Raw genomic sequence first — 17,938 nt, 5'->3', positions numbered from 1 at the left:
AGAGAGTTGTTTTTAAAAGTTAGGGAACCCATTGCATATTACATAGCAGCACATTGTGGACTGAAACGAGCCACATAAAGAATCATTTGTTTCCTTCAGGAGTTGATGGAGACATAAAAACAGCTAAGGGAGCTTAAATATGGGCTCAGACTCATCAGGTGGACTGGAGTATTTGTTTTTTATTGTTATATTTAATTTATCTTGTTGTCCCTGTTGTCAAAGTATTAGCATAGGAATGACAGACTGAGACCACATGTTCACTTGGTGGGAAACAGTTATTTCTCTCTTCCTCTCAGTCACAATCACAGCCCTCTTCAAAACAAACTTTCGGATGGATTTTCCCTTTGACCTTCAAGAGCTGCCTGCATTTGCAATAATAGGGTGAGGAGACTTTGTGAGTACTTGCATGCCTGCATGTGTTCGTGTTGAAATAATATGAGTCAGCAAGGTTCCTTTAATCTGCGATAGTCACGTAAAAGCTGCATCCTTGCTCCTTAACCCAGCTTTCTTTCGTCTTTCAGGATCTCGTGCGGCTTTTTGGGAGCGTTCTTCGTTTACCTGAACAGACAGGTGGTTCTCTTCATGAGAAGGCCTACGGCTCTTACACGCTTTCTAACCAAACAGTAAGATCCCCACACAGACGCAGAAACATAACAGAGACCTCCCCGCTGCTGTGGATTAATGTGGCGCTCAGCCCTTACACTGCTGTGACTCTGGTAGCAGAAACTGTTTCTTGGAACTGAAACCATTTGTGCATTTAAATCCAATTCCTCTTAATGTTTCTCAGCTCCACTCTCCAAACTCATCAGTCTCACAACACTGGTCAGGACAGCAGCAAAGCCTTAACAACCTTTCAGCCAGTTATTCACTCAATGGGGAGATTCACTTACCCTCTGAGACTCAACAGTCAGGGAACATTAGTCTTCACCATTAGAGAAAAGAGAGTAGCAGCATCAAGAGAGCTCTACAATCAGCGCTGGTTCACACACACTGGTTATTTCTATGACAAGACAACTGTAGTCCTCTGGGGATACACTGCTGCTTTTAATGAACTCGTGTGTGTCTCCGTCTGTGTGTTGTCCCAGTCGTTTGATCTATCCAGGTGCAGTGACATTGATCATCGCCACCATCACGTTTCCTCCTGGATTTGGACAGTTTATGGCTGGAGAGGTCAGAATTCATCAATCTTGTTAATTCTCTGACTTTTTTCATGTTCATTTCTGGTGGTATTTTTTAAAACCTGATATGAATCAGGTGACTTTTCACTAAGTCCGCAAACACTAAAACCTTACCTGTGAAAGTGTGGCTGTCTGTCGCATGATTGTAAATTAATAGGATTGTTCTTTTAATGTAAATGGACTGGAACATATATAATTTCTATTCTTCCTGAATATTTTTTATACTACATGTCACATTTTAGGTTTTTTTTACTATGAACATGTAGCGCCATCAGGATGTGCTGATTTTGTGTTTATGTAAACCTTGTTTAGGACAATTTTTTTCTGTGTGTTTGTGTTTCCTCTTGCAGCTGATGCCTAGAGAGTGTATCAACTCACTCTTTGATAATTTCACCTGGACCAAAATCTCAGAATACCCTGCTCCCCCCGGCCTGGGTCGCTCTGCCGCGTGGCTTCATCCTCGTGTCAGTGTCTTTATCATCCTTCTCCTCTTCTTCATCATGAAGGTATCTCTTCCTCCTTGCCTCCTCCTCACGTTGTGTATGGAGTGGGTTTTGCCTTGAAAAGCACTGTGTGCGATAGCGTGAAAAACCTCTGGGATCGGTCTCGATCCTACTTTGATCCTGTTTTTGTGTTGCAGTTCTGGATGTCAGCAGTTTCCACCACTATGCCCATCCCCTCAGGTGCCTTTATGCCGGTGTTCATATTAGGTAAGAGGATTTTGTAATGCGAGTCTCCTGCTGATCTTCAGTTCAATTTGTCTTTACCAGAGTGCCTTATCTCTCTCCTCAAGGAGCTGCTTTCGGTCGCCTTGTCGGGGAGATCATGGCCACTCTGTTCCCAAATGGAATCCTGTTTGATGGGATAGTCTACCGCATCCTGCCAGGAGGTTACGCTGTCATTGGTCAGTCTGTTAACCTTCCCCCAGGTCCCCAAAGGCTATTTGAAGAGTTGTAGATTTAAGAAAAGTTTAAAAAAAGTTATTTCCTTTTTTGGTGTTTTATATTCTCTTGTTCAAGCTGCAGATTTAGCAGCAGAAATCACCCCCAACATGCCAAATGATCAGTTTGTGTGCTAAAATAAACAAATTATAATTTAAAAAGTCATTACAAAATATTACATTTGATAACAACTGAGTGTTTTTTAAAACTAGATGTACTTTATCTGCCTCTCAAGACCACTAAACTCTTGACGCTCCTAAAGGTTTCTGATTTACTGTGTCATAAATAGTATAATGCTTTCAAAGCTAATTGATGGTTTGTTTTATTTAGCTGAAGTAGGTGTAGTGATTTACTAAAACATTCAACCACACTGAAATACACAGAAAACAGAGTTTGTACAATTCTAACGATCTTAAAAGTAAAAGTTTCAACAGTCTGAACTCTTTCAAACTTTCTTATAATTTCTTTAAGTAATCTTCCCCTGGTTCCCCTGCCTTTTGTCCCATTCTCTGTTAAGATGATCTCACACTGGTTCAATAATGATGAGGTCCAGGCTCTTCTATTTTCTATCCAGATATGCTGTTACTGCATTGGTGGTGCATTTGGGATCACTTTCATGCTGAAAAATGAAGTTAGTGCCAATCAGACACTTTCCAGATGGTGTTACATGGTGGATCAAAATCTCACTGTACTTTTCACTGTAAAATCCCCAACACCAGTGACTGAAACACAGCCCTGAACTATGACAGAGCCTTGTCAGTGTTTTACAGACGGCTGTAGACACTCGCTGTTGTACCTCTCTCCTGACCTTTTCTGTATATACAGTCAAGCCCATAATTATTCATACCCCTGGTAAATTTTGAGTTAAAGTTACTTTTATTCAACAGGCAAGTTTAGTTTTTTTTTGACCAGAAATGACACAGGCGTCTCCCAAAAGATGATAAGACGATGAAGAGGCATCGTTCTGGGAAAAAATAAAAATAAAAAAAATCATCATTTCCAGTCAAAAAAACAAAACAAAACAAAAAACTTGCTGGTTGAATAAAAGTACATTTAAGTTGACTGTACAGATGATGATTTGACCCAAAAGTTTCAATTTGGATTCATCAGTTTCATATATCTCAGCCTTTTCCCCCCTTTTCCCTTCCTTAATAATGGCTTCTTGACAGCCATCCTTCCTCTGTGTCCATTTTTGCTTCGGTGAACAGAAGATGATCAGCTGAAGGGCATGAAGGACATTTATCAGGTCCTGCGTCAGATCGTTACTGAATATTTTTCTCTTTATTAAAGGCATGACTTTGAGATAGACTTCATGCCTGCATTTTTTTGCAGATTGAACTCAAGTTGCTAGTAACAAAGTGTCTAAAGATACAATTTAAAATGGACTCTTTGCTAAGTTGTAGATAGAAACAGGTTTATTTGGTGTCTTTTTTATGCTTGACTCATGGGTCAGTTTTAAGTGGACTAACAAACAAAACCATTCCTCTGAAAATGACGATGTACAATAATCAGGAGGAATTATATCACACCCCCATCACAGGTGCAGCAGCGATGACGGGGGCCGTCACACATACAGTTTCCACAGCAGTAATTTGCTTTGAGCTCACTGGTCAAATCTCCCACATCCTACCCATGATGGTGGCCGTCATCTTAGCTAATATGGTGGCGCAGGGTCTACAGCCGTCTCTCTACGACTCCATCATCCAGGTGAAGAAGCTACCCTACCTGCCTGAGCTGGCCCTTGGGCACATAAGGTAAAGTTAAAATACCTAAAAGTCCTTATTTTGTTTTCATACCGCTGTCATGAAAGGCAACCTGTGCTTATTGTTGTATCCCGTCATTCCCAGCAAGTATAACATCTTTGTGGAGGACATTATGGTGCGCAAAGTGAGATTTCTGTCTTCTCAAGCCACCTTTCGGGAATTAAACCATCTGCTTGACACCACGACTCTGAAAACCATCCCCATCGTCGACTCCAAAGGTAGGATGACCAACATCTTTGCCGTCTCTGTGAGCCATAATTGTCACGGCTGCGGGGGCAGACATGTGATGAGTGTGAGACAGGATCCAGACGCAGGCACTGGCTTGGAAGTGAGCGAGCTTTATTTAACATAGGTGGCACAAACAGAGCGAGCAAAGCAAAACCTCAAGGTGACCTAAACTGGGAATGACTAACAAAACGAACCTGAATGGACGACTGGGAGAAACACGAAGGGGAGAAACACAGACGGACTAGCAACTAACATGAGTGAACACACACACTATAAATACACAGAAGGGAACGAGGAAACGACACACAGGAGGGAGGCACAGCTGATTATGATCAACAAGACAAGACAGGGAAACACAAACGAACACACTGGCATAAGACACAGACTTTCACAATAAAACAGGAAACTCAAAACACGCGCGAAGGCACAGACTCAGAGACGCGGGCTTTACACAGAGACCACACTAGAGGGAATACACAGGTAGGGATGACACAGAACAGAGGGAGCACGGAATTAACACTGGGAGGTCAAAGAACGAAACCTAAAAATCAGAACCACAAAACTAGGGAGCTGGAAACACTAGGATAGAAACCCAAAACACAAACAGTCATAAACCATGATGAAATCAAAAGTAAAAGTACAAAAACCAAAAACACTGGGTCACCGACCCAGGACCATAACAATAATACTTTATTTTGCTTTTAAAAGGCTTAGTACTAATGGGATAGACCAGGTCTATAAGTAGCTTTCCATGATTAACAGTTCAAAATAATTCGTCTTAGCCTTGGTGCAGATCTTCAGTTGACTATCCGTCTGAAACAAGCTTCTGATTGGCCGCCCTCGTAAACAGAAGGGTTTAATCACATGTGGGTGGAGCTTCTGTGCGCAGAGGCAGAGCTGTGTCCATGAGATGATCATATTGGGGAGATATCAGCTCCTAATGATATCATATGGAGCCAAGAGTAGAGAAAATTTTAAGACAACAGCTTTTACTGTCTGAAGCCTGAGCTTTTGTCTAACAGGGATTACTCTCACCTCTTTTTTGGAACCTTGGCCACTGTCAACATTATCCATTGTAACAATATATATATATATATTTATGACAGAAAATAAGGACCATTAAATTGGTTTTTTTACCTTAAACTTATTTTTTCTGACTTGGTGCTAAGCTGATCTCATTTAAGTATCAACAGTTTCCCCCTGAATGCCAAACTTTTTCTCTGTGAAACTTCCTTTTTTGCAGAATCTATGATTCTGCTAGGTTCAATTGAGAGGACAGAGCTTCAAGCCCTCTTGGACTGGTGGCTTTCACCTCAAAGACGAGTCTTTGAAAGAGGTCAAAGTTCACCGGGTCAAGCCTCCAAAATCAGCTGGGAGTCATTCACCTTTGTAGATGAGGAGGGAGGAGAGGAAAGCCCCGACAAGGTGGAAAAATGTGACCTATTCCTGACCATCAGGTGTTGTTTGTTTGTGTTTGCAACCCCCTTACTGACAGCGTTGTGTCCATCAGACCACCACTCCTGTGCAGGAAGAATGTAATGGACCCGTTCCTGCCCCCAAACCTCAGGAGCCCTCCGCCAACCACACAGACTCAGGTAACACGTTATTTCCACTACATACAAGGACAGGTTCGCTCATCCATGTCACTTGTCTCTACTCTGACATGCGTTGCCATACCACATCCCCAGACAAGCGCAAGCTGCCATCTGTCAGGAGGACCCTTCAAAGACTCTTCTCCTCCACGTCTTTGTCAGGCCAGACAGATACTCAGGTACTGGGATCAACCTTATGTATCCATTGCTTTGAGGCTAAACACTCAAAGAAGCAGTGCATCAGTGATCTGCTACTGAGTTGGCAGTGACAGCTAAGACAGGGATATCAGTCCAGCATGGCAGTCTAAGCCAGCCTCAATAATGTGATGAGGGGGGTGGGGGCATAACCTGAAGCTGACCTAGTGATAACTTTTGCAGTAGGTAATACTTTAAAACCAGCAGGGGGCATCTATCTTTCTTTTCATCATTTGGTCTATCATCTCTTTCTTCCTCCACCTTTCTCAGGAGACCACAACCCCTCAGCTGACTGACACCATGTCTCCAGAGGAGGTACTTTACACTATTGATTGCGCAGCCTCATACTCAACGATGGACCAACAAACCACTCTAATTGATAATTACAACCTAGTTTGCGCCTTCATCTCTCTGCTTTGTGATTGGCTGCAGATCAAAGCCTGGGAAGAGGCAGAGCTGAACAAACCAATTGATATGGAGCAGATACGCATAGACCCCTCTCCATTTCAGCTGGTGGAAAGAACGTCTCTGCATAAGGTGATCATCAAAAATCATGTACACATACTGGTTCTGTACACTTACAACTATGACTTATTTTCATGTCATGATCTCTGCTCACAGACTGGAAACGGGAGGAATAAACTCTTCGTAACTAAACTATACTGAAACTATATCCAAGTTCATCTTCTGTCTGAAACAAACTGTTTAGCCTCTCTCCCATAAATGCTATGCTCCCTTTGAACCAGCTTTGTTGTGTGTGACTTTGTGAGTTTTTGATTCATCTGTCCCAGCTTCAGTTTTCAGTTTTTTAAGTGCATACCAAGTCCACCTGTCTGCCAACTGTAGCTCTAAAGGAGCTTTCTGAAAGCTGTGATGAAACATTAGACTTATTTCAGCTTGGCCTAAGAGTCTGAACACACAGAACGCCCTGTTTGTTCTTTGTCCATATGATAAAACTTTGAAACTTGAATTTTTTTTATTATGCATCTATGTAGCAAAGCCATGCGTTTCCTCTTTTGTTGCAGAAAAATTGCTTATGAGAAACAGTGCAGTCATGCAAGCAGAACACTGTCACAGTACAGCACATCTAACACTGACTGGATCGTGTCCTCTCTCTTCTCTCTCATTACTCAGACCCACACTCTGTTCTCCTTGCTGGGTCTCAGTCACGCCTATGTCACCAGCATTGGTAAGCTGGTGGGTGTTGTGGCACTGAATGAGGTAAAGTCACTTTTTGCTTTTCATTTTGTTTTAATTTATCAGCTTGTTTTTTGTCACCTCTCTGGATTTGATCCGGTAATGTGGCACGACGAGCTGTGAGCTGTTCTGTCACCGCGTGCATCATTCTTTACGCTCTGATTCATGCAGTTATTCCACTAACCGCCCTCACAACTCATCTCGCTGGATGTTCACTTTAATGATCTTATGTTGTTGCTCTGCTTTGTGGTATGTTTGGGGTTTTTTTTTTTTTGCTTCTGTGGATGTTTAAACCTCGTTCACTCTTGTAACAGTTGCAGAAAGCCATAGAGGGCTCAACTCGGAGCGGGGTGAGGCTTCGTCCTCCTCTGGCCAGTTTCAGAGACACCAGTAGGAAAGCCAAGAAGCACCAGCCTCCCTCATCCACCACTTCCTCGCCAACACAGGACAGAGACCTGTGGGGGGAGGGTAGCAGAAGGGAAGGGGAGCTGGTGAGGAGGGAGTCCAAAGATGATTCCCGAGGGAAGCCTTCAAGAGGAGCTCCTGGGTGTGACGTTGCTTCCTCTTTCCCCAGCACCATGGAGAGCAATAGTAGCTCCACCTCCACAAGAGGGGCCGAAGGCCCTGCTCAGGAGGCAGCATCCCCCTCCACCTCCTCCTCTACCTCGCCGTCAGCCCCTGCCTCTCCCATGTCAGCCACAAGCCCTGTCCTCACACTGTCCTCCCTGCAGGAGGAGAGGGAGAGCGAGGACTCTGATGAGCCCATTTAGGAGAAGTGGCTTTCAAGAAGAAAAACTTTTACCTTCTTTTAATGTCACTCCTTTTCCGAAAAGACAAAGCTGCAGTTTAGATGGAGGAGTCAAAGCCACCTGCAGCTGTCACAGACATTCAGCTCTCGGTGGGCAGGAGGAACTGGTGCACACAAAGCTCAAGAAACTTTTAGTACAGGATATTTTTTTTCTATTCTGATGATAGTTTCACTTTTCCACTCTTTAAAATCTCAGGTGCTTTCCCGTGTCTTCTGAACTGCTGACAACCGTTTCACTGAAGTTCAATCTTCCAAGCGTATCTCTGAAATGCCGAAAACAGCTGATTTTCACATGTATTAAGATCTGTTAATGTCATTAAAGGTATAATATGCAGCAGTGGTCAGTTATTGTAAACTTGGCCTTGAGAATGAGGATGGAGGGAACAGCTTTAGCAAGAAAAAAGCAATGAAGCATAATTTTCTAATTGTTTTACAATGATTGAGTTCTGAAGCAGAAATCACACAAGTCAGCAGGGAAGGTGCTGCATTTCTTAATTTAGTGTGAATTAGGTGTGGCTCTAGGCTATAAACTGGTGTTGACAATGACTATAACACGTATGATAACATTACCAGATAACATTGCATTAATACTTTCTGTGGTTTTTAAGTAGCTACTGCCCAGTGTGTGACACTGGAAACCATAAAAACATGAGTGCCAGTCAGTAGTAGTTATTCCAGTCTAATTATTAAAATTTCTTTCTTATTTTGGATATTGGTGTAATGAAAACATGCAATGAAAACTAACATCACAACAGCTCTTTTATAATATTTATGAGGAAAGAAATAGAGGCAGTGATGTAATCCCGCCCTCCTGTTGTTATTAGCTGGGGGCTACACAATCATTGCCCAATGCTTGCAACCCAGGAATGTACAGAAAACAGGAAAAACAGAATATATTAAATCAGTCTGTGCAGATAAATACAACAGTAAAGGAAAACTGAGAGATTTTACTGTTTTAGGAAAATCCTGCATATTATACCTTTAAGTACCTGTAGGGTAGCTGACAGTAAAGAATTGTATTATAATGAAATAATATAGTGATTAAGACTTAATTAATTTGACTGATGGGTCAAAGAGATCACACATTTAAAGTTTACTGATTGAGGTTAATTTAAAATTATAACTTGTTATAACATGTTTATTATGTATTTTCTGTATTGTGAATCTAAATCATTATTACTGGTTTGTAATTTTTAAAAAATAATAAATACTATATTTGTCCACTAACTTATTTGAGTTCTTTACTGCTGTTAAATATCTTTCTCAGTGAGGCTGGATGCAGCAGTGCTTCCAGCTAAATGCTAAAATAAATATATTTTCATTTGTTTCTGGATTGAGATGCAATGCTGAAAATGTGGGTTTTGTCACTGAAGAAATATTTAACACATTCAAAAGGAAATGTTTTTATAGAAGGTTGAGATTAGCAGATGGAAAACAAAAGTTTGGAGAATGATTGATTTGACTTTATGGTCTGAAACAGCAATTTTGCAGCACCCCCAGTTTACTTAATCCTGTATCAGCGAGAAGATAAAACAACTAATAAAACAAATAAAACTTTATCCAGCTAACTGCAAATCCATTTTTAATTATAAAGAGAAATCTTCTATATTTATCAGGTTTATTTGAAGACACTGTACTCAGATGGTTTTAGTAACATTATCACCTTCAAGTTTAGCCTGAGCTGGCTTTAGTTTGGTCTGTTAGCATGCAAACATTAGGAAAATGTCAGCAGCAGAGAGCAACAGTGTGCTGTTACTGAAGTAGTGTTCTTTAGCACGGTTGTACTCACCTTTAGTACTCTATTTCTATATTATCTCATAGCACGGATCTGTTGTTTGACACAGTTATTGTAAAGCAATGCAATTTTTTGTCACAAAAAAGCCAAAGAGGGATAGTATTAATAATTATCATAATTATAAGGTAAATAGACAGAAACTTCAGAGCTGGAGTGGACAAATTTAGTGTGCGTGGGGGAGCGTTTCTCTCTAACCTGCTGCTGAACCCACTATTTTTTTTAAACGCACAATTTTATCACCACTGACATTTTTCTAAAATTTGACAGACTTTTTAATCTGCAGGATCTGAGAAAAGGTTGGCCATCTTATTGACATTTTGGCAATTTTTGGAAAAAATCTGTAACTTGCTGCTGCCTATCTTGGCCAGGTCTCCCTTGAAAAAGAGGTTTTTAATCTCAATGGGATTTTCCTGGTTAAATAAAGGTTAAATTTAAATTAAAAACTGTCTTGTTGTATGTCACTCCCATGACTTCATGTTTAGCATCGGTAACATTAGCATCTGCAAAGCAACTTCTTAAGGCGCTCACAGTTTTTAGTGTTGAGCTTTGGTTTGGAGTTTCTGGGTTCCATAATGTAGTTATCAACTTAATAATTACTGCAAGGTGTATAGATCACAGATTAAACAACCCAAAGTATAATAAGTTGTTGAAAATTACAACATGTATCTATAGAGTATATATTACATCTATACATGATATAAGCGTACTTCATATTTTTTTAAATACTCCACATTCAGTAAAAGTAAATCTTAAGTGGAACACAATTATTTATCCACTGAGGAGCATTAATGTTTGTACAAATTAGTTTTGTAATTGTTGGGATATACTACGTCAAGAAAAGGAGGGTAATAAAAAAAAGTCTAAAAAGAGAACATCTGCATGCATATAAAGATTTCTGTGCTGTGAAGGTCAGCAGTGTGTTCCAGCCTCTGATTCCTATGTGAGCTTGAACAAATCAGCAGTTAGTCCCTATGGAGGAGGCCTGGCTGTGTTAATATTCTCCTGGCATAAAAGTCCCTGATAAGGACTGGAGAGGGATGTTTTTGGAAAAGCATGACAGGCTGGATTACTCTGCTGCCAGCTCCTTGTGACTGCTGTTTTTGCCTGTCAAGCACATGGTCGCAGACACCCACTGTCAGTCCAAAAAAGAAAAAGACACCCCCCACTCACTAAGCTCTTGAGAGAAAGGAGGTGAACATGTGAGAATCTAATTATTTCCAACCTGTGAAAACATGTAAACATAACCACACGTGTGCACAAGAATTGCCGTTTGTTGGTTTTGTTTATTTGCTCTTTCTCCACCAGAGGAAAAGGAGAGGAGGCAGGTAAAAGGAGCCGGAGGGTCAATAGGAGGTCGTGCAGGAAAAAGAGGGGAAAGGAAGAGAAACGGGAAGAAACAGAGAGTTGACAGAAGAGAGAGAGAGGGGGGAGCACGGAAGAACCATCCTGTGACAGCCATCCAACAAGCATGCATAGGTGGGAGTGTTATAAGTGTTCACTGGTATCACCAGTCACACTGCCTCATTTCAAACAAATCCAATTTTATGCAGACTTTTACAGAAGCCATCCAATTTTATACAGCGTTTTATACAGCAGTTACTTTTTTTGCCAGACACTTCCAGATTATAATTATCAAATTCCCTATGACTGATCTGAAAACGTCAAGTTATTTTTCTGTTTTTTTTCTCTCTTTTTTTGGCAGTGATTTTTCCAACAAGACAGTGGACATCTTACTGTACACAGACAGACATACAGACAGACACAAATATACAGAGCAGATACAAAGAGATAGACGGAAAGGAAGAGAAGGAGCAAGGCAGAGGACCAGAAGCAGGTTTTGAGCATCATGCCTGCAGACAAGTTGTAACTGTAACTGGAAGATGGCAGTAGAAATACAAAAAGAGTGACTCAACTGCAAACCAGCAGGTTAACAAAGATGTGATCAGTAAACCTTAACATCCACAGAAATATTTTTGGCTTCTTATTATTTGTTTATTCATTCATTGAGATTTAATTTAAAAAAGAAAAAAAAGAAAGAAAGCAACAACACAAAATAAATAGATAGATAAATAAATAAATAAATAAAAATAACCCAAAGCGAAGCAGTGTCTATAATGGAGTTCATGCATGTTTCCTTGTGATGTAGCTTATTAGCAAACAGTCAAGCCCAAATAAGCTGCGATGGTCAAAGAAATATATATAAAGCATTGGTCTTTCCACCACATTACGTCATCTGACTCATTAAAAAAAAAAGATACTGCTCCCAGAAGGGTTGGTACCCATGTGAAATTATACTCTGTACAAGATGTCTTATTTTTCCTCCCCACCAAGTAATTTTTCAATAAATAAATTAATATTTGCCATTGCGTAAAGACATTCTGTTTGCAGTTTTGAGCAGTCTTCAAGTTGTTTTTGTCACCTGGCACTACTGAAATTCTTGAAGTTTTTAAAAACAGTGAGCTGCCAAACTGCTCCATCTCTTCTTGGTTTAAAGTGCTCAAAACCAGACAAAACGAGAGTGCTTCACAGCCGTGACACCTACTCTAACTCAGAATTCAGCAGGTCAGTAGAAAAATAAACATTGTCCCCAACATTGCATAAAGAAGCAATCAATAAATAAATTCATTCAAGTCAATAAACCATATATCTTATCATCTTAAAAGTTTCTCACACAATCATCAAAGTGAGAGAAGGTGTTCCTCCAACAGAGAAAACAGTGGTTTTGTAGTGTCGTAAAGTTTTGTCAGTGAGCCATGCACGGAAAGTCCACTTTGTTCACCGCCGCTGTTTAACTCCACGTCTCGCTAGCAAACACCGTCCTTCCTCCAGTGAAAGAAAAACAAAAACCCACAAAAAATAAACCATGCTTGTCAAACATCCAGGCAGCTGCTTCACAGTAAGAACGATGAGCAGGAAGACACCGATCTTTTCAGCTCCAGTGTTCAGTCCTTATCGTCCGCTCTATTCCCTGATTGGCTGACTGAATGGCAACCTCCTGTCGCCGTCGCCAAACTTTTTCCACCGCCGATGGTCTCAGCGAGTTGAATGCCCCTCGGTTTGATTCGATCACCCAACTTAAAACACAACATCCCTCCCATTTCCTCCGATTTTGTCTTTGTGTTGTTGCACACAGAAGAAGAAAAAACTAAACTTTGCTAGGCTAAGCTGTGAGTTTGAGAGCAATCCCCAAAATAAGGTGGGACCCAAGAGGTGTACAAAAATAAAGAAATCATACTGTAATAGAACAGTTGTGATTGTGAGCGAGAGGCAATTTCTTTATTTACTCAGAATATTTACATATTTGTGACAGAGCTGACACTGATCTGGGAAGCCAGTGTCTCGCCTGCCTATTGCTGGTTACAATTTAGATATTCATATCTGTGTGTGCGTGTGTGTTGTTGTGGTCTTGGTGAGCCAGCAGTGAATCCACTTTCCAACATGGTTGAAAGACTCCCCCACTTGTTTTTGTTTCACAAAACAGAACAGCGCTCCCTTCTCTCTCTTGTGGACCACGGAGGAGGCATCAAAGCAGCACTCGTGTACTGCCGCCTGTCTTCCAGTACATTCAAAATAGTGGTTATCATCCTTTATTCATCGCGATTACGTCTATGGAAAAAAAAAAGCAGCTGAGGGTTCGCGTTGTCAAGTGGCTCGGTTTTGGTTGTCGGTGAAAGCTTTCAGAGCGGAAACTGGGTAACCTCAACAGTCCAAAGGGAACCTCTGATCTGTTGGGATTGCATCAGTGCAAAAGAGATTCACATATGCAGCTCTGTGTTTATTTCTGAGTCATGAAAGCCACCGCTCAAACCCACCGCAGGCCCACTGCAGGGCCACTGTGGCCACACCTGGGATACTATGGTTCAGTGCAAAGTCTATACAGTGCTGTATAGTACAGGTACTCCATAGTACTCTGAAGAAACATGCATACAGAGAGACAGAGTAGGAAGCACGGTATACAGTACAATCCTTATCTGTGCAGGGTTTTTGGGTGTCCAGTCAGCAGGGCGAGCCTGTCCCTGGATTGTGCCTCGGGGAAAACGGCATTTCACTGAAATGCTGAGATTTTCTGGGCCTACTTCAATCATCTGTGAAAGTGCTTGGGTTGCCAGATGTAAAGTATAGTGCATGTGTTTGATGCAATGGGGAAATAAATTTGACTAAACTCTATCTTATGTGTTGAATAACAGCTGTAAACAGTGTAGTTCTCCCACTGGAAATCTCATATCTTATCATACACTTATACATAGATTGTTGTCCTTTTTTTTGTTTCTTTTATTACAAAATTATTGTTATTTTTTTATTACTTTAGATTTCTATTATCATTATTAGATGATGACAGGGTTGAGTTGCTTGTCTCATAAAAAGCATGCATGTTTCCATTCCCCTCTTTTTTGTCTCAGTGCAGTTTCCCGGTGGATATAATTCACTCGGTTGGTGCTTCTCTTCCGCCTTCATCTGTCTTTTTTTCTTCAGTTACCTTTGGGATGTAAGGCTTGCAAAGAAACAGGTGTCCATTGTTGCATCAGCTCTACTGTTATTGGGAGTCCACCAAATCTATTTCTCACCATTTTGAAGAAATGACCTTGCAACCAAAAAAGTTGTGGTTTTGATACCTGAAAAGGAACAGAGTAATAGAGATATATTGTGTTATTATGCTCATTTCTTGCTGACTCCCCAGTCAGTTCTTCATTTGTCTCTTGTCTGCCACAAACTCAGTTGGCTGCCACAGAAGCAGGAGGCCCCTCTTCTGGCTCTTCCTCCTCTAGTGTCTGAATGAGACCAGAAGTGACATCAGACAACTTCCGCTCTGTGATTGGCTCTGCTGGCAGCTGCCCCGGACTACTGCCACCAGAAGCATCCCCTTGTTGTGTGGGTGGAGTCAATGTGGCCGACTCTTGCTCCATGCACAGTGCCACATCTTCTTCCTGATCAGGGCAGAAAGAGTGAAACACACAAGGTCAACTAGATGACTAACTTATGTATGTGGATAGATTTTTACCTATTGTCCTCTTCAGTAGTGAAAACAAATATTTGATCCCTTGCTGAATTTGTAAGTTTGGTTACCTACAAAGAAATGAACAGTCTCAGGTTTTTATGATATTTTCATTTTAATGGAATATCACCCCAAAATCCAGGAAACACATTATATAAAAGTTATAAATTGATTTGCATAGCATTGAGTGAAGTAAGTATGATACGTATAATCATTCAACCAATCAATCAACCAGTCAACCAAGCAACCAATAACAGAGGCACTTGATCTCAATTATGTGTATAAAGCACACTTGTCCACAGAGTCAGTTTCTTTCTTTCCAGCCTCTCCGCCACTATGAAAAGACCAAGGAGTTGTCAAAAGATATCGTGGATAAGATTATAGACCTGCACAAGGCTGGGATATACTACTAGACCATCAGCAAGAAGCCTGGTGAAAAGGTGACAACTCTTGGTCCAACTATTTGCTAATGAAAGAAATATAAAATGACCATCAATTGCACTTTTCCTGGAGCTTCACTCGTAAGATCTTGGCTCATGTTTTGAGGATGATCATGAGAAAGGTGGTGGATCAGCCTAAAACTACACAGGTGGAGTTTATTACTGATCTGAAGGCAGTTGGGACTACAGTCCCCGAGAAAACCACTGATAACACACGCCATAGGGTCCCCCCTGCTCAAGAAGCAACATGTGAAGATCGGTCTTAGGTTTTCTACTGAACAGTGAACAGTGTGGTCAGATGAAACCAAAACCTTTGGTATCAACTCAACCCGCTGTTTTTGGAGAAGAGAAACACTGAGCCAAAGCCAGTTTCCAGACCTCAGTCCTGTAGAAAATCTGTGGAAGGAGCTGAAGCTGCAAGTTGCCAATGGGCAGTCAAGAAATCTGAAGGAATTATAGTTTCTGTAAAGAGAGGAGTGGGCCAAAATCCATCCTCAGATTTCTCCTACTGTATCAGCTAACAGACTGATTGGCAAATATGAAGATCACCGTGACGCATCAAAGTACACTTTGTCAAGACAGTCTCAACTCAAGGCCAACTGTCAAACTGTTTTAAAGCTTGCAATACATAATCTTTCTCTGCAGACCTCAAGTCAATGCTGGTTTAAAGTCAAGGTTTCCAAAGTCCAAATAATTAATTTTTAATGGTAAATGGTCTGCACTTAGCATGCCTTTTAACTTTAGCTGTGTCTGCAGAGCTCTTTGCAGTCATTCACACAGACATTCTGAAGTGACTTGGGGTTCAGTGTTTTGCTCAAAGACTCTTAAATGTAGTCAGAAATCGAATGACCATCCTATCAGCCTCTCTGCACTATAATAAAACACTATTGGGATACATAATAGTCCGTTTTTAGTGGCTGTTACCATTTTTCCCCCTTTCCCCCCATTTCTCTCAGTAAAATTGCAGTTATATTGTGACATAAACAAGTAGGAACAAGCTTACTACTCTCTATTTTTTTCCTTTTTTTTTTTTTTACCTGTTACTACTCTCTAACAGGTAGAAATGTTAGCATGTTTGTTGACATGGGTGGAAAAGCCAATGGATCTTTTCCTAAAGCTTTTTGTGCTACCATGATACCACTGTAGGTTGTCAAAGTCAAAAATTATATTCAATATATCCAATTGGGATAAAACAATTATTGTGTTATTTGATTGTGTTTTATAGAGGCAGCTGTAGCTGAGGATGTAGAGCAAGATGTCGACCAATCAGAAGATCAGTCACGACGCATCCATCAGAGTTTGGCATGTGTGTGTGAATGTTAGATAAAACCGCTTAGGTGTTGATTTGTATGAATGTGTATGTGATTGGGTGAATGAGGTTCGTAGTATAAAATGCTTTGAGTGCTCAGTTAGAACAGATAAGTGCTACATAAGTACCATTCAGCATTCAGTCCATTTATATGGACCAAAATAATTGTGATTACGGTTTTTGTCATAAGGAAGAGCAGCCAATCCTATACCACTGCTTATTCAATGATGGATTGCCAACAAGAGCTCAGCTGCTAAAAAGTGTTGCCTTCTTGAGCTGCACAGCAAAATCAACCTGAAGATGAGGACTTCATGAATTAGATATATAGGTGACTGATTGTTTTGTGCATTAATAAGGTTGCTCCCTGCAATTTTCATGAAAACTTTCATAGCAGTCCCTTTTGCTTCACACCTTTTACATAATTAATCCCCAAAATAACTGAAGTTTGGAGGCCTGTCGCAACTGTGGTTTTCAACTCTCCCTCTTGTTTCCTGACATTTCTGCTATCTAATCTATTCAAATTTTTCTATTCCCAACTTTATCTTATTGAGGCCACAAATCTAATATTTTTATCATCAGTTAATGTTGTCATCAATTCAGTCAAAATAATGGAAATGTAAAAGTATATGTCTTCGGCAGGTCAAAAGTTAAAAAATCCATCCATTCAGTTTATTCCGATTATCTATTTCAAGGGTCAGGAGGCTGGAGCCGATACCAAGGTAGGGTACAACTGCTCAGGTTGCCAATTTTGTCGCACGGCTAACACAGAGAGACAGATAAGCATTCACACCTATTTCACCAATTAATTTAATATGGACGTCTGTGCACTGTGGCCAGAGTGCCCATATAGAGCCCACACAGGTGCAGGGAGAACATGCAAATTCCACATGGGAAAGCCCCATCTGACCAGCAAATCCTAATCCAGGACCTTCTGGATGTGATGGTGTTAACCCTTCTAACAATCATGCACATACTCGCACCCTGATCGATGTCTCGGGGGGAAAATGGGTTCAGTATCTTAACCAAGAACACAGCTGCCCGGCTAGCGTAATAAAACTTTTAAATGTACCCAAGGAAAAGCTAGAAATCCTCACTTTCCTCTTTTTGCCATTTCCTCCAACCATCCACAGCAGATGACTGCCCGTTCCTGACCATGGTTCACTCAGAGGTTTCTTCCTGTCAAAAGGGAGTTTTTCCTTTCCAATGTTGCCAAGTGATTGCTCAAAGGGGGTCGTCTAATGGTTGGGGTTTCTTCTGTTATTGTAGGTTTTCTAGCTTATAATATAAAGTAACTTCAGGTGAATGTTGTTGTGATTTGGTGCTATGCGTACAAAGAAAACTGAACTGAATTAAAGTACTGGCAGACAATTCTTTTCAAAAATGTCAATCAGTATCCCCTCTATTGACAAATTGATCTTAGATTGCTACACGTGCATAAAATCAAACCAATCTTATGATTAAATGATTCGAGATAAAACTTTAAGTACAGTCTGCAGATT

The 17,938-nt window shown here is 40.8% G+C and overlaps 2 protein-coding genes across 5 annotated transcripts in view; one reads left to right on the top strand and one right to left on the bottom strand.

The window, feature by feature from the left end:
* Nucleotides 1-9,129, top strand: part of clcn1b (chloride channel, voltage-sensitive 1b) — a 31,932-nt gene extending 22,803 nt beyond the window's left edge. Inside the window, exons 9-23 of the mRNA XM_005731936.1 lie at nucleotides 297-381; nucleotides 522-623; nucleotides 1,086-1,170; nucleotides 1,529-1,684; nucleotides 1,819-1,888; nucleotides 1,972-2,082; nucleotides 3,660-3,873; nucleotides 3,967-4,100; nucleotides 5,354-5,535; nucleotides 5,621-5,705; nucleotides 5,799-5,881; nucleotides 6,168-6,212; nucleotides 6,330-6,434; nucleotides 7,032-7,118; nucleotides 7,409-9,129. Coding sequence (XP_005731993.1) covers nucleotides 297-381; nucleotides 522-623; nucleotides 1,086-1,170; nucleotides 1,529-1,684; nucleotides 1,819-1,888; nucleotides 1,972-2,082; nucleotides 3,660-3,873; nucleotides 3,967-4,100; nucleotides 5,354-5,535; nucleotides 5,621-5,705; nucleotides 5,799-5,881; nucleotides 6,168-6,212; nucleotides 6,330-6,434; nucleotides 7,032-7,118; nucleotides 7,409-7,864 — 2,000 coding nt within the window. The 3' untranslated portion in view covers nucleotides 7,865-9,129. The remainder of the gene's footprint in view (nucleotides 1-296; nucleotides 382-521; nucleotides 624-1,085; nucleotides 1,171-1,528; nucleotides 1,685-1,818; nucleotides 1,889-1,971; nucleotides 2,083-3,659; nucleotides 3,874-3,966; nucleotides 4,101-5,353; nucleotides 5,536-5,620; nucleotides 5,706-5,798; nucleotides 5,882-6,167; nucleotides 6,213-6,329; nucleotides 6,435-7,031; nucleotides 7,119-7,408) is intronic.
* Nucleotides 9,130-11,764: 2,635 nt separating this feature from the next.
* fam131bb (family with sequence similarity 131 member Bb) overlaps nucleotides 11,765-17,938 on the bottom strand; it is a 27,931-nt gene continuing 21,757 nt past the window's right edge. For 3 of the 4 annotated variants that reach the window (XM_005731934.2, XM_005731935.2, XM_013910561.1), the window contains one exon: nucleotides 14,499-14,626. In XM_005731934.2, the coding sequence (XP_005731991.1) occupies nucleotides 14,577-14,626 (50 nt within the window). In that variant the 3' untranslated portion in view covers nucleotides 14,499-14,576. Of the gene's footprint in view, nucleotides 14,627-16,902; nucleotides 16,931-17,938 lie in introns of all 4 variants that reach the window. The other variant, XM_005731933.1, reaches the window with a different exon arrangement.

The sequence above is a fragment of the Pundamilia nyererei genome, unplaced genomic scaffold, assembly GCF_000239375.1.
Source record: "Pundamilia nyererei isolate P.nyererei 1_Seehausen unplaced genomic scaffold, PunNye1.0 scaffold00045, whole genome shotgun sequence".
Taxonomy (NCBI): domain Eukaryota; kingdom Metazoa; phylum Chordata; class Actinopteri; order Cichliformes; family Cichlidae; genus Pundamilia; species Pundamilia nyererei.
The sequence above is the reverse complement of the archived record's forward strand: the minus strand, read 5'-3'. Positions and strand labels throughout refer to the sequence as shown.